Source organism: Ranitomeya variabilis, chromosome 2 (genome assembly GCF_051348905.1).
Source record: "Ranitomeya variabilis isolate aRanVar5 chromosome 2, aRanVar5.hap1, whole genome shotgun sequence".
Taxonomy (NCBI): domain Eukaryota; kingdom Metazoa; phylum Chordata; class Amphibia; order Anura; family Dendrobatidae; genus Ranitomeya; species Ranitomeya variabilis.
Genome location: NC_135233.1, coordinates 380,152,000 through 380,164,808, shown reverse-complemented (window position 1 = coordinate 380,164,808; position 12,809 = coordinate 380,152,000). Strand labels below are relative to the sequence as shown.

General features: G+C 50.9%; 1 protein-coding gene across 2 annotated transcripts; it reads right to left on the bottom strand.

Annotated features, from left to right (window-relative positions):
* Nucleotides 1-11,097: 11,097 nt before the first annotated feature.
* LOC143809484 (uncharacterized) lies at nucleotides 11,098-12,542 on the bottom strand. 2 transcript variants are annotated; one of them, XM_077292563.1, is made up of 2 exons: nucleotides 12,123-12,542; nucleotides 11,098-11,704 (listed from the first exon to the last, which is right to left on the bottom strand). In XM_077292563.1, exons 1-2 carry the CDS (start codon nucleotides 12,531-12,533, stop codon nucleotides 11,663-11,665), a joined length of 453 nt encoding a protein of 150 aa, XP_077148678.1. In that variant the 5' UTR covers nucleotides 12,534-12,542; the 3' UTR covers nucleotides 11,098-11,662. The 2 variants fall into 2 exon arrangements, with proteins under 2 accessions (XP_077148678.1, XP_077148676.1); XM_077292561.1 differs by lacking the exon at nucleotides 11,098-11,704 and adding an exon at nucleotides 11,750-12,011.
* Nucleotides 12,543-12,809: the final 267 nt, after the last annotated feature.

Below are 12,809 nucleotides of genomic sequence, written 5' to 3'. Positions count from 1 at the left end.
TTTGTTCTGCTCTGAGGAGTCTGCCAGGATCCCATCCCTGACAGGTCCTCTCACTAGCTCTTCCCAGCTACTTCTCCCTGTCTTCCTGTCCAACCCCCAGTTTTACCAGAGTGTGAGGAGTGGCCTACTAGATAGAACCACCCCCCCTGGTGGCCGGAGTGTGAAGTGTGGTGTGAGTGTTACCTGATCAGAGAAACTCCTTTAGTGCAATCAGACGTACCTTAGCTCCCCTTAGCGGCAGAGCTTCAGTACTGCAACGACCAGGACTCTGGGGCGGTGCACTCCCCCCCGGTTAAATCCAGTACTCCGGGACTGGGAAAACAAGAACAACAATACATGTTAACAGAAAACACACAAAATTTTGAAATAGCATAACAATTAAACTTAACAGGGCTTCCCTTTATGGGAGGTGAGGACTCTTGAACGTTGCGAAAGTTAGGTCATGCACAGTTTATGACTCTCAGTTCAGTGGTTGAAACAGCGGGGACCCCGGGTAAACAAAGGGGTCCCCCTTTTGAAAGTTTTTGAGCAATTCACCGTCCATTACCCTATTGTCCATTTTAAAACCTGTAACAAAAGATATGCATACAAACATTTTCAATTAAATAGCAGCCCTTATTAATACCTCCAAGTTTTGTAGCGGAGGGGAGTTTGATTCTGAGTGCTGCGCGTGGACCTTCGCAGCGCAGGGGTTGCTATTGACCTAACAGGGCCCGCTATACTTGCTACCGCTGGTGTAGTGCACTGTCTTCTGGCTACACTTCTAGTGAGTCTGGGTAGCGCTGGCAGGCTAGAGCTCTCAGGGCTGCTGCTAGCAACAGTGGGTACGGCAGGCTCACCGATAGCAGAGGGAGGATCTGCCAGTTCAGCGGTCGGCACAGCATCTTCAGGTAGGGCTTGTTGAGGTTGCGGGGCCGGATGGTCGGGTACTACCATTGTTTCTGGTGGGTCCGGCTGTTGGAACGTTAGAACAGGTACCACAACGGCGTGATTTATCTGAGTCCAGGACTGGGGAAAGTCACCAAGGACGGTATCGATCATCTTCTCCTTTTCCACCGGCGGGGAGATTTCTGGGGCCGTGTCCCTCTCTTTCAACTTATCGGGGCAGACCTTAAGGTGATCCCTGGATACCGCTGTCGAGGTCTCCCCTCTGTCCTTGCTGATGAGACAGACCTTCGTGTTGTCGAAGTCGGATGGCAGGATGGTATACGGTTCCGCTTCCCATTGGTCATCGAGCTTGTGTAATCTCCTCTTTCGTTTAAGTACTTGCTCACCAGGTGACAGGGGAATCGCAGGAGCGTGTTGGTTGTAGTCCCTTTCTTGTTTCTGCCTAGCCTGGGCGAGACTTCTTTCTACACACTCCTGTACTTCGCGGTACCTTCGCTGCCTTTCTGCATCCCAATCTGCATCCGGCGAGGTATCTTCGGGTACTAGGACCCCCATGTCCAGATCAACGGGTAACCGACTAGATCTTCCTCGCATCAGGTACGCTGGAGTACAGTTGGTGGAACTTACTGGGATGTGATTGTACATATCCACCAAGTCAGGCAACTTTATCGGCCACAGGTTCCGTTCCTCCACAGGCAAGGTCTTCAATAAATCGATTACCACTTGGTTCATCTTCTCGCACATCCCGTTGGTTTGAGGATGGTACGGTGTGGTTCTGATCTTCTTACACCCGTACAGTTGGCAGAATTCTTGGAACACTTCTGCTTCGAATGCAGGTCCCTGATCGGTCAGTACCTTCTCTGGGTAGCCATGGGGCCTACAAAAGTGCTGCTGGAAGGCCCTGGCGGCAGTCCTGGCCGTTAGATCCTTGACAGGTACAACCACCAAAAACCTGGAGTAGTGGTCTACGATGGTAAGGGCGTAGATATAGCCCGACCGGCTAGGTGTCAGCTTCACATGATCCAGCGCGACCAGTTCGAGCGGCCGTTTGGTGATGATAGGCCGCAGGTGAGCCCGTTGACTGTCACGGTCCTTCCTGTGCAGACTACATGGACCACACTCCCGACACCACTTCTCAATGGTTCTCTTCATGCCAATCCAATAGAACCTCCCTCGGAGCAGCCTTTCTAGCTTCCTCCATCCGAAGTGTCCGGCTCCATCATGGTAGGCTCCCAGAACCATGGGCGCATCTCGCCTTGGCACCACTATCTGCCACACCAATTCATGAGTACGTGGGTCGATGCTCCTCCTGCACAGCTTGCCATCATGGATAAACAGTTTGCTTCTCCCCTTCCACAACTGTTGGGTTTCTTGTGGATCATCTGGGCCAGGGTGCAACCCTGCCTGCGTCAAGAGCTCCTTCACCCGACGGACCGCGGGGTCACTATCCTGGGTTTCCGCCCATCCGTGGTGGGGCAGGGGATTCAGCGTGGCATCCGGTTGGTTCTTGTGCCTGTTCTTCACATGGTGAGAGTTTTGAGTGGCTTTGGGGCGATGGAAGGCAGGCAGCTCCACCTCTTCAAGTGCCTCCGGGTCTTCTCCCATTTCTGGCAAATTGGGCATTCGGGACAAGGCATCAGCATTAGCATTCTTGTGTCCTGCTCGGTACTTGATGGTGAAATCATAGTTGGACAGCCGGGCCATCCACCGCTGTTCCAAGGCCCCGAGTTTGGCAGTGTCCAGATGCGTTAGCGGATTGTTGTCCGTGAAGACTGTGAATTTCGCAGAGGCCAGGTAGTGTTTAAACCTCTCTGTCACTGCCCAGACGATGGCAAGGAATTCCAGCTTAAAGGAACTGTAGTTGTCAGGGTTTCTTTCCGTGGGACGGAGTTTTCTGCTGGCGTAAGCGATCACCCTCTCTTTGCCTTTCTGGACCTGGGACAGTACGGCTCCCAATCCCACATTGCTGGCATCCGTGTACAGCACAAACGGTTGGTCGTATTCGGGATAGGCCAGTACCTCTTCACCCGTCAGTGCCGTCTTCAAACAAGTAAAGGATCCCTCCAGCTCCTCATTCCAGTCAAATGGGGTGTTCCTCCCCTTAGTCTTCTTTGGATGTCCCACCAACAGGTTTTGCAAGGGTGCGGCCTTCTTGGTGAAGTCCTTGATGAACCTCCGGTAATAGCCGACCAGCCCGAGGAACTGCCGGACTTCGTGGAGGTCACTAGGCTTTGGCCAGTCCTTGATCACTGTGACCTTGTCGGGGTCTGGGGCCACTCCTTCAGCGCTCACCACATGGCGCAGGTACTGCACTTTAGGCTTCAGCAGATGACACTTGGACGGTTTCACCTTTAAGCCGAAGTTGGACAGGGCTTCAAACACCTCGGCCAGGTGCTTCAAATGGTCTTCGTAGGTCTTAGAGAAGACAATGACATCATCCAAATACAGCAGCACGGTTTCAAAGTTCATGTGTCCCAGGCAGCACTCCATCATCCTCTGGAACGTCCCGGGAGCATTGCACAATCCGAAGGGCATGTAGTTGAATTCGCAGAGACCCATTGGGGTCGTGAAGGCTGTCTTCTCTTTGTCCGCCTCTGCCACAGGAACCTGCCAGTACCCACTGGTGAGATCTAAGGTAGAGAAGTAGTTAGCAGATATTAAGGCAGCCAGAGACTCCTCTATCCTGGGCAGTGGGTATGCGTCTTTATGTGTAATGCGATTCAACTGCCTATAATCAACACACATCCTCATTGTACCATCTTTCTTTTTAACAAGGACTAACGGAGCTGCCCAGGGGCTACAGCTGTCTCTCACCACCCCAGCCTCCTTCATTTCCCGCAACATGTCCTTGGCACACTGGTACTGAGCTGGGGGTACAGGGCGATATCTCTCTTTTATGGGTCAGTGATCTCCCGTGGGGATATGATGTTGGATCCCTTTCACCTGCCCAAAATCTAAGGGGTGTTTGCTGAATACCTGCTCGTACTCGTGTACCACCCTGTAGGCCCCCTGTTTTTGATGGGATGGGGTAGAGTCAGTGCCCACATGCAATTCCCGACACCAGTCTTTCGAGTGCTCTGCAGAACCTTTGTTCTCCGCCACGTTTGACGGGACCAAGGGTTCAGGTGTCTGTATCACACTATTATTGACAGTGAACAGTTTGGCGAGCGTGGTATACTTGGTGAGGTGAACCTCTTCCTCCCCACAATTGAGGACACGTACGGGCACTCTCCCCTGGCGGACATCGACCACCCCCCGGGCTGTCAGAACAGTAGGCCTATTGTCTGAATATACGGGTTCTACCAAGGCCTGGTAGTCCTTACCCCTGAGGCCTATGGCTGCCCGACACCATATTAACATCTCACTCCTGGGGGGTATCGCGATGGGGTTTGAATCACTCACAGTGACACGACCAATCTCACCACCAGTCAGCTCTACCTGCTGTCTCTGCATCAGAGCTCTGATTTCCTTCTGCAGGGCACGTTGTGTGGCCAGCAGTTTCTGCCACCTGTTGCAACAAAACAATAACTTCTGCAAGACAATTTTCTATAACATTAGTACCAAGAGTCATCATGGGATTACATTCTCGACGATCAATATCGACAATCATAATCCCTTGGGCTTTCAATTCCACCCGCCCCACCTTGATGGTGACCTCCTTATACCCCACTTGTGGCAACGGCTGACCATTACTGGCTATTATGGTGAAATCATCGTCAGGGCCACGAGTAATATCAGTGTCCTCCCAATACCGTTTATAAAGCACATAAGGTATAGTCGTCACCTGAGAACTGGTGTCCAGCAAAGCGTTCAAGGGGATTCCATCAACCACTACAGGGAGAACTGGTCGTCCTCCAATATACTTGGTTCTCCAATGCTGCGGGCCTGACCGTCCTACTCCTGGGGGTTGGCCCTTTGCCCCAGGGGTTGCTCGTTTAAAGGACAGTACCTTGCAATGTGGCCCACCTGGTGACAGCGGCGGCAGATGGGTCGTCCGTCCTGATGGAAGCGATCGCTGTCCCGGCCTCTGGTCGGTGGGGTCCTCTTCTGTCGCATCCAGGGGACATCTTCTGGTCTGGAGGCTAGCTGGATCTTTTCTTTGGGGGCCTCCTGTAGGGACTGCACCATCCGGGCTAGGGCAGCAACGCTCTTGGTCAGCTCCTGCATCTGAAGACGGAGTCCTGCAGGGGAGTCGTCCTCAAAGCTCTGGGCGTCGGCCTCCGCGGCAACTGGGGTATCTGATGCCACCTCCTGGTGGTATGTGAGAGCGGGGCGCCTGGGTGGTATTGCGCGGCTGGGCTGTCGCTCCTGCAATGCCTGGATAGCTTTATCTTTGAATTGCGCAAAAGTCAAGTCTGGATTTTGCATGGCCAGGAAGTGCAATTGGCCCCGCTGGTGACTGCACAGGAGCCCCTCAATGAACCGCTCCTTCAGGATTTTATCCTCATCCTACATGCTGCCGGGGTCACTCTGCTTAATGGCCCGCATCGCCTCCTGGAGATTAAGGGCATAGTCCCGTAAGCTATCCTGTGGTCTCTGTTTGCATCCATAGAAAGTCAATTTAATTTCTGTAGCAGTGCGAGTATCGAAGGTAGCTTTAAGCTTTGCAAAAATCTGCTGTGCAGTTCCCTTATCCTCGGCGGGCCAGGACTTCAATTCTCTCAGAGCCACCCCAAAGAGTTGGCCGGTTATCATATGAACCTTCTGAGGCTCTGTCAGGGGATAGAACTCGAGCAGGCTGCAGAGCCCTTCCTTAAAGTCAGTGAATGTATGCGACTCCCCAGAGTATCGTGGGAGCCAGGCCGCCCCGGGCAGGTACGGCATAGAGAAGGGCATTATGGCTTTTGTGTTAGCGGCAGCGTCTGACTGGCTGAGGGGGGCAGCGGGTTCTGCGGCAACCAGTGGTGGTATCAGGGCCGCGGCTTCGCCCACTGCGGGGACCGGAGGTGCCCCCGCGTCCGCGGCTGCGACCGCCACCTCTTCTCCTCCCGAATCGGACATGGCTGTCCCTTCCTCCCACTAACCTGCTGGAGGTCGGAGTTCCTCTTCCGGGATTGGCACTGTACCGCGCTTTCTCGTTCCGCCCACGAAACTGAGGCTCCTCCCTCCGTGCACGGCAATGGCGAATCGTGGCGGGAACTCTTGGCGGCAATTGGCAACGCACAGTCTTTGCAAAAAGTTACAGTCCAAGCACAATAAATCACAGTTCCAAGGCACACATGACCTGATTCTTCAGGCTTAAGTAAATCCTGTTCGTGACGCCAAAATGCGGCGCCCCCACTGCCGCAGGGCCGAGGGGTACCCGGAGCCGGGCCCCTGAGTCTCTGTTCTGGGATTGTCACGGTGGCTAGACCCGGTCCGTGACCCTGCTGGTCAGTGGGAGACGTCCGGTGAAAGAGTGGTGGAGATATGGGATGATGACGTTGTTGTAGTGCGGTGCAGTAAATAACGAGGACACCAGGTTGCAGTCTCTTTACCTCTTTACTGAAGGTTTTAGAGTCCTCAGTCCAGAGCGCTGTCAACAGGGCTGTCAGAGACCGGCCGGTCCAAAGGCACATCAGGAGTTCACTTTACAGGTGGGAATCAGTGTCTACCTTCTAGCGCTGAGTGTTGTAGTACTTCCCTGCTGAGCTCCCGGGATAGTCCTCACAACTGTTTCTGTCTGTCTCTGATGTTCGTTCTCTCCGTCCCCCAGATGATATGGTAGGACGCACCCGTATGACGGGGTAGGCCTGGAGTTCTTCCGGGACCCTAGAGTCGCCCCTCTCCCGCAGCTGCCTCCGTTGTCTGCTTAGGTGTTAAGTGAGACAGCCAACCTATAATTGGCTGTCCGGCCGTGGTTTGCAGTAGTACTTAAAGTCTCTTACTTGGTCGGCGTTCCGGCCACCGACTGTTTGTGCCTCAGAAGGATGTTGCCTCGGTCTAACAGCACGACTCCTTCTGGTCCTAATTCCTCTGTACTGTATTCCTGTTGTTCACTGGTTTGTTCTGCTCTGAGGAGTCTGCCAGGATCCCATCCCTGACAGGTCCTCTCACTAGCTCTTCCCAGCTACTTCTCCCTGTCTTCCTGTCCAACCCCCAGTTTTACCAGAGTGTGAGGAGTGGCCTACTAGATAGAACCACCCCCCCTGGTGGCCGGAGTGTGAAGTGTGGTGTGAGTGTTACCTGATCAGAGAAACTCCTTTAGTGCAATCAGACGTACCTTAGCTCCCCTTAGCGGCAGAGCTTCAGTACTGCAACGACCAGGACTCTGGGGCGGTGCATTTACATAGCAAACACCTAGGCACACCAGTGAGGAGGATCAACGCGTTTCAACTATGAAGTCTTACTCATGATCATGAGTAAGACTTCATAGTTGAAACGCGTTGATCCTCCTCACTGGTGTGCCTAGGTGTTTGCTATGTAAAGATCTTTCTTTTTGAAGAACTATTTATTGCTTTAGTTGTCTAATAAAGTCTCACAAAGTCTGAACTGCCTCCACCTCCAGCTGGATCATTTCTCTTTTTGTCTTCATTTGCTGTGGGCGCTCACCCCGAACCGTGCTGGGCGTTGGCAGGTCTGGGGATTTCGTCTAAGACCGGTAAGCTGACTACATTCCTTTTTTCAGTTTTTACGGGATGTCCAGGAATTCCAGGACAAGTTGGCAACCACGAGCGCGAGTCTCCCGATTCCCCCCTCCCGGCAGCGTGCGTTTCCCGATTCCCCCACACTGGTACTTGCCACGCCTTATCTCCGCCCGCAACTCTGCCAGATGCTGTGGGGTTTTGTAGCGCAAGTCAGCCCACTTTTTGCGCAGCTGCAGCGCACTGCAGTGGATGCCAAATCGCCTCTCCATGATGCACCCAATGCGGCGCAGCACCTCCTGTTTGTGGAGGTTCCTGTGGGCTGGTGCAGTCTCCCGGCCCTCGTAATCCCAGGCATACATTTTTTTTTTATAAAAAATCTAAGCTCTGTCTGCCCCAGAGGAGCAGAGCGCTGTCTCGCCGCCATTTTTCCTGGAAAGACGCTGAACGGCACGGCCCAACCATGCCCAGAGGAGGTCCTTGACTCAGGCGTGATGCCGCGCAATCCGCATCGCTATAGCGTCTCCGTTTATGCACAGCGTCGCGGTTGTGGCGCCAGTATACACAGCGTCGCTGTTGTGGCGCCGGCTCCAGAAATCACTCTTTGGCTGTCCCGGTTTCAAGCCGCAGCGCTCATCGTCCTGGTTTCAGCGTTGCAGCGGCTTGTACAGTGATTTTAGGGTACACACATTGCAACTCAGCTGCATACTGTACGTCTGTAAAATATGCACGAAAAGACGCACAAGAATACGCAGCTCAGAAGTTAGCTGTGTATTTTGTGTGTCTTTTCGTGCGTATTTTACATATGTACAGTATGCAGCATGGAAAGTATGCTGCGTATGAAAAATACACACCTGCGTACAAATACGCAGCGTATTTTTGTATGCAGTGTGTGAACTACTGTTATTAGCAAACAAAGGGTGTCAACGGCAGTTGCGTCAACGCTGCGTTTTAGCCCTGCGTATTTAACGGACGTAAAATATGCGGCAAATACGCAATGTGTGAATGCTACCTTACAGTATTGGATGTCTTGTGTCAGTTTAGCAAATCATAAGTACAATTTTTTTTTTTTTTTTTTTTTTTCAGGTTGCCATGTCTACTACAGATGTACCTGTGATTGTAGCGGCTGCGTTGTTGGTTGAAGCTCACCGCCAGCAGGAGGCTCATGCGCGGAACACTCGTACTAAGCGACATCGCCGCATGTGGACCAGACAGTGGCTGCAGAAGAGGAATCAATTGTTCCATATGGGCCTAATAAGGGAACTGCAGGAGAACAACCCGCATGATTTCATGAACTACCTGCTAATGTCGGAGGATTCCTTTAATGTGCTACTTGCTGCTGTGGAACCTTTTATCAGGCGGCAAAATACCAGGATGCGAGCTGCTGTCCCTGTGGATGAGAGACTGGCTGTCACGCTGCGGTTCCTGGCGACTGGCAGGTCTATACAAGACTTGCATTACTGCGCAGCTATTTGCCGATCCCTGCTCAGCGTCATCATCCCAGAGATATGTAATGCAATCGTCTCAGCTTTACACCGCACTTACATGCCTTTCCCGGAGACCCAGGATGATTGGAAACAGATTTCCCATGGATTTTAGCAGCAATGGCAGTTCCCTAATTGCGGTGGGGCCTTGGATGGGAAACATGTCTGCATCACCCAACCACCACACTCCGGCTCATTTTTCTACAATTACAAGGGTTATTTCAGCATTATTCTGATGGCCCTCGTTAATGCAAACTATGAATTTAGAAGTGTGGATGTAGGGATCAACGGGAGAGTATCTGATGGCGGAGTTTTGGAGCACACCGATTTGGGGACCGCTTGAAAGAACACAAACTGGCCTTGCCGCCCAACAGCGACACTACTGAAAACATGAACTTTGTGTTTGTCGGAGATGAGGCGTTCCCACTGCATCCCAACTTTCTGAAGCCCTTCTCACAGAAAACTCTGACACCGGAGCGACGCATTTTTAATTACAGACTTTCAAGAGCTCGCCGCGTTGTGGAGAATGCTTTTTGTATTATGGCAAACCGATTTCGGGTTTTCCACACTCCACTCAACATGAAACTCTCGTCTATTGACTCTGTGGTGCTTGCCTGTTGTGTCCTGCACAACTTTCTACGCCGCCGTGATGCCACTGCATACAGCCCTCCACAATATGTAGACTCTGTTGACCCTGCAAACAGAGATGTAACCCAGGGTGAATGGCGTCTCGACGAGCACAGGGTTTCAGGCTTGGAAAGTCTTGGATCCGGAAGGAACTCTGATGATGCGACGATTTGCAGGGAGAAGTACTGTAACTTTTTCAATGGGCCAGGGGCTGTCCAATGGCAGCATCTCCAGCAGTAGCGCAACTGTTGCCATTTCCTTGTTCCATGTATTATGGAATAAATTTTTTTTGGTTGATGTGCTCTCATGTACCATTTTGTTGATCACCCATGCAATTCCTTTTTCTGTCTCAATGTCTACATAAATATATCTATCTATGCACATACTCTAGTTCCGTAGCAAACATACGAATCCTGGGAGTCCGCAGCATCCTCTGCCCTAGCGCTTTCCTGATTTTTATATATATAATATATTCACTTATACATTATGTGAATATGTAAACAATAAATCTAAAGAAAAGAGACCATGTGAAGCTAATAAAGTTTATTGACATATTAAACCATATATCAATATGCGAAAAAGGAGTCAAACAGCTGTCACTTGCAGTATAAACAGGTAAATATTTATTAGGTAACAACAAGTATTTAAACTACTGATTCAAGCTAAATAATCATTAAAAGATAACTGAGTACAACACGGATACAGGTAACAAAGTTCCACACATCACACCTATATTGTACGACTTGAGGTAACAGGTTCACTACAACAGTAGTCACACTATTAGTAATATAACACTCGTACCACATTGGGGACCCTATTCAAAGTAGAAATAGTAACAAAGTCTATGACTGCACCTCACCCATATTAGCCGTGGTGTGTGTGTGGAGAACGCCAGCCGTGGTGTGTGTGTGGCGTTCTCCACAAACACACCACGGCTAATATGGGAGTTTGTTCTGTCCGTGAGAGGACATATATGTGGCTCCGTTCTAATTAATTAGACATATTAAACCAGTAACAAGTGACAGTAACGAGAAATTCGAGGCCATGCGAACCAAATGTTAAGATCGAGCAGTTAACTGGTCGCTCAACACAAACAGTAACGATACATGCAACAAATCGTTTATTTACAGATTTTCTATGAATTTCTGTACGTAAACACACTAGGCCGGCAACTCGCTGTGATTAACCACGGCCGTAAATACGGGAGGAGCCGACATCAGCAGAAGGAACGCATATGCGTCCCTCTGCTGATGAAAGCTCCTCCCGTATTTACGGCCGTGTTTTCCTACGAGTTGCCGGCCATGTGTATACGGACCACAATTTTCTATGAATTTTGGTCCGTATACACACGGCCGGCAACTTGCTGTGGTTAACCACGGCCGTACATACGGGAGGAGCTGACATCGGCAGAAGAAGGGACGCATATTCGTTCCTTCTGCCGATGTCAGCTCCTCCCGTATGTACGGCCGTGGTTAAGCACAGTGAGTTGCTGGCCGTGTGTATATGGACCAAAATTCATAGAAAATTGTGGCCCACAAAACTACCGGTAAATGAAGGACAAAAAAAAAACGGCAGTGTGAACGCATGAAGTGCTTAGGAAAAAGAAGTCTCTATCGTTTTCAGTCCAAGAACACTACAGATGTTGATAGTAGGTGTCCATCTCGCTGTACTGGTGTGTAGGCATAGAAGGTCCTTGCGAAAAGTCACCAAAAGAAGGGGGTGTAGGTGTTGGCCGGAACTGGAAATGATGTGGGGCCGGTCTGCGGACAGGAGTGCTGTGCATGGGCTCTTGCTGGTGTCCCCAAGAAAACTGGCCACTGGGCCGACGGTCGCTGCTGGTCAACGTTGTTGTCTCAGTCAGTTTGCCTGCGGCTGCCGTGTTCAAAACCTCGAACATCACTCTCTCCGCGTACGTTCGCTGGGTAATGTCCAATCTATTTAAGCGTTCCACAACGAAGGATGGGAATCCGGTGAGCTGGGTTGTGGCATGCTGGCTCATTATGTTGCTGGCCAGTGCCAGGAGATCCACAGGTGTGCCCGCAGTCGCCTTTCTTTTGCGAGATGGGCGCTGTGGACGTGTCTGCTCCTCGACACACGGGCTTATGGAGGACTGAGGGGTGTTTGGAGATGTTCAGGAGGCACCTGCGAGTACAGGGGGAAAAAAAAAAAAACAGTCAATAACATACAAACAAACCAGCCCTAGAGAGCCCCCACCTCCCCAACACTTCTATGCCCGTCCGTGGGAAGCTATGAGGAACAGTCATCTAGGTAGCAAACCACAGGGGTTACAGAGCCGGGCTGAACTACTTTTGCCGGCTATACTGTACGAATCTGCGGAAGACACAAAATTTTATTTTATTTTCGACTTTTGAAATAAGACATCATTTAAAGGTAGGGAAGGACTGTTTGGACTATACTTATCTGAACAGGAAGTGGCAACTGTTATTATCTGGTGGATTTAACATGAAAAACGGGAATTATTATTATTGGAAACCGTACAGTATCATAAACATACAAGACACAGGGCATGCTACAAGCAAGGAAGCTAGGGGGTACTTACATGCTCGTCAGGAGACTCGGGCAGGATCTCTTCAGCAGATGGCGCACAAAGGCTTGTCACGGTCTTGGACGGGCGAGGGATTTCCTGGTCCCGAGTGAACGCCAGCAGGTCATAGTACCACAACTTGGGCACATACACGTCGTCGGTTCCGGCCCCAGACTTTACGGACTTTTCCACCTTGTTCAGTTCTTTTTTGTAGACTGTGCGGAGAGCCTGGATCTTCTTCCGCACAATGTTTTCATCCACCGTCTCAGTGGGATGATGCTGCTTGTAGAGGGCCACCAGTTTCTCGTACGCAGCTTTCTTCTTGTAGCGGTTGCTGTAATCCGCAGACTTGATCTTCCACAAGCAGGGCAGGGAGCGGTACATGTCGATGAGTTCCCGAACAAACTCCTGGTCATTAGCAGACATCTGAAAGAAAGAAATAGTAAAGCTACAGCAAGCAAGAAAGCGAACGCTCAAAATGGCTGCCAGCCAGCCAGCGCAAAAGCGTATTTGTTTACCTTTCCATAAAGCGAATGCTCAAAATGGCTGCCAGCCAGCGCAAAAGCATATTTGTTTACCTTTCCATAAAGCGAACGCTCAAAATGGCTGCCAGCCAGCGCAAAAGCGTATTTGTTTACATTTCCATAAAGCGAACGCTCAAAATGGCTGCCAGCCAGCGCAAAAGCGTATTTGTTTACCTTT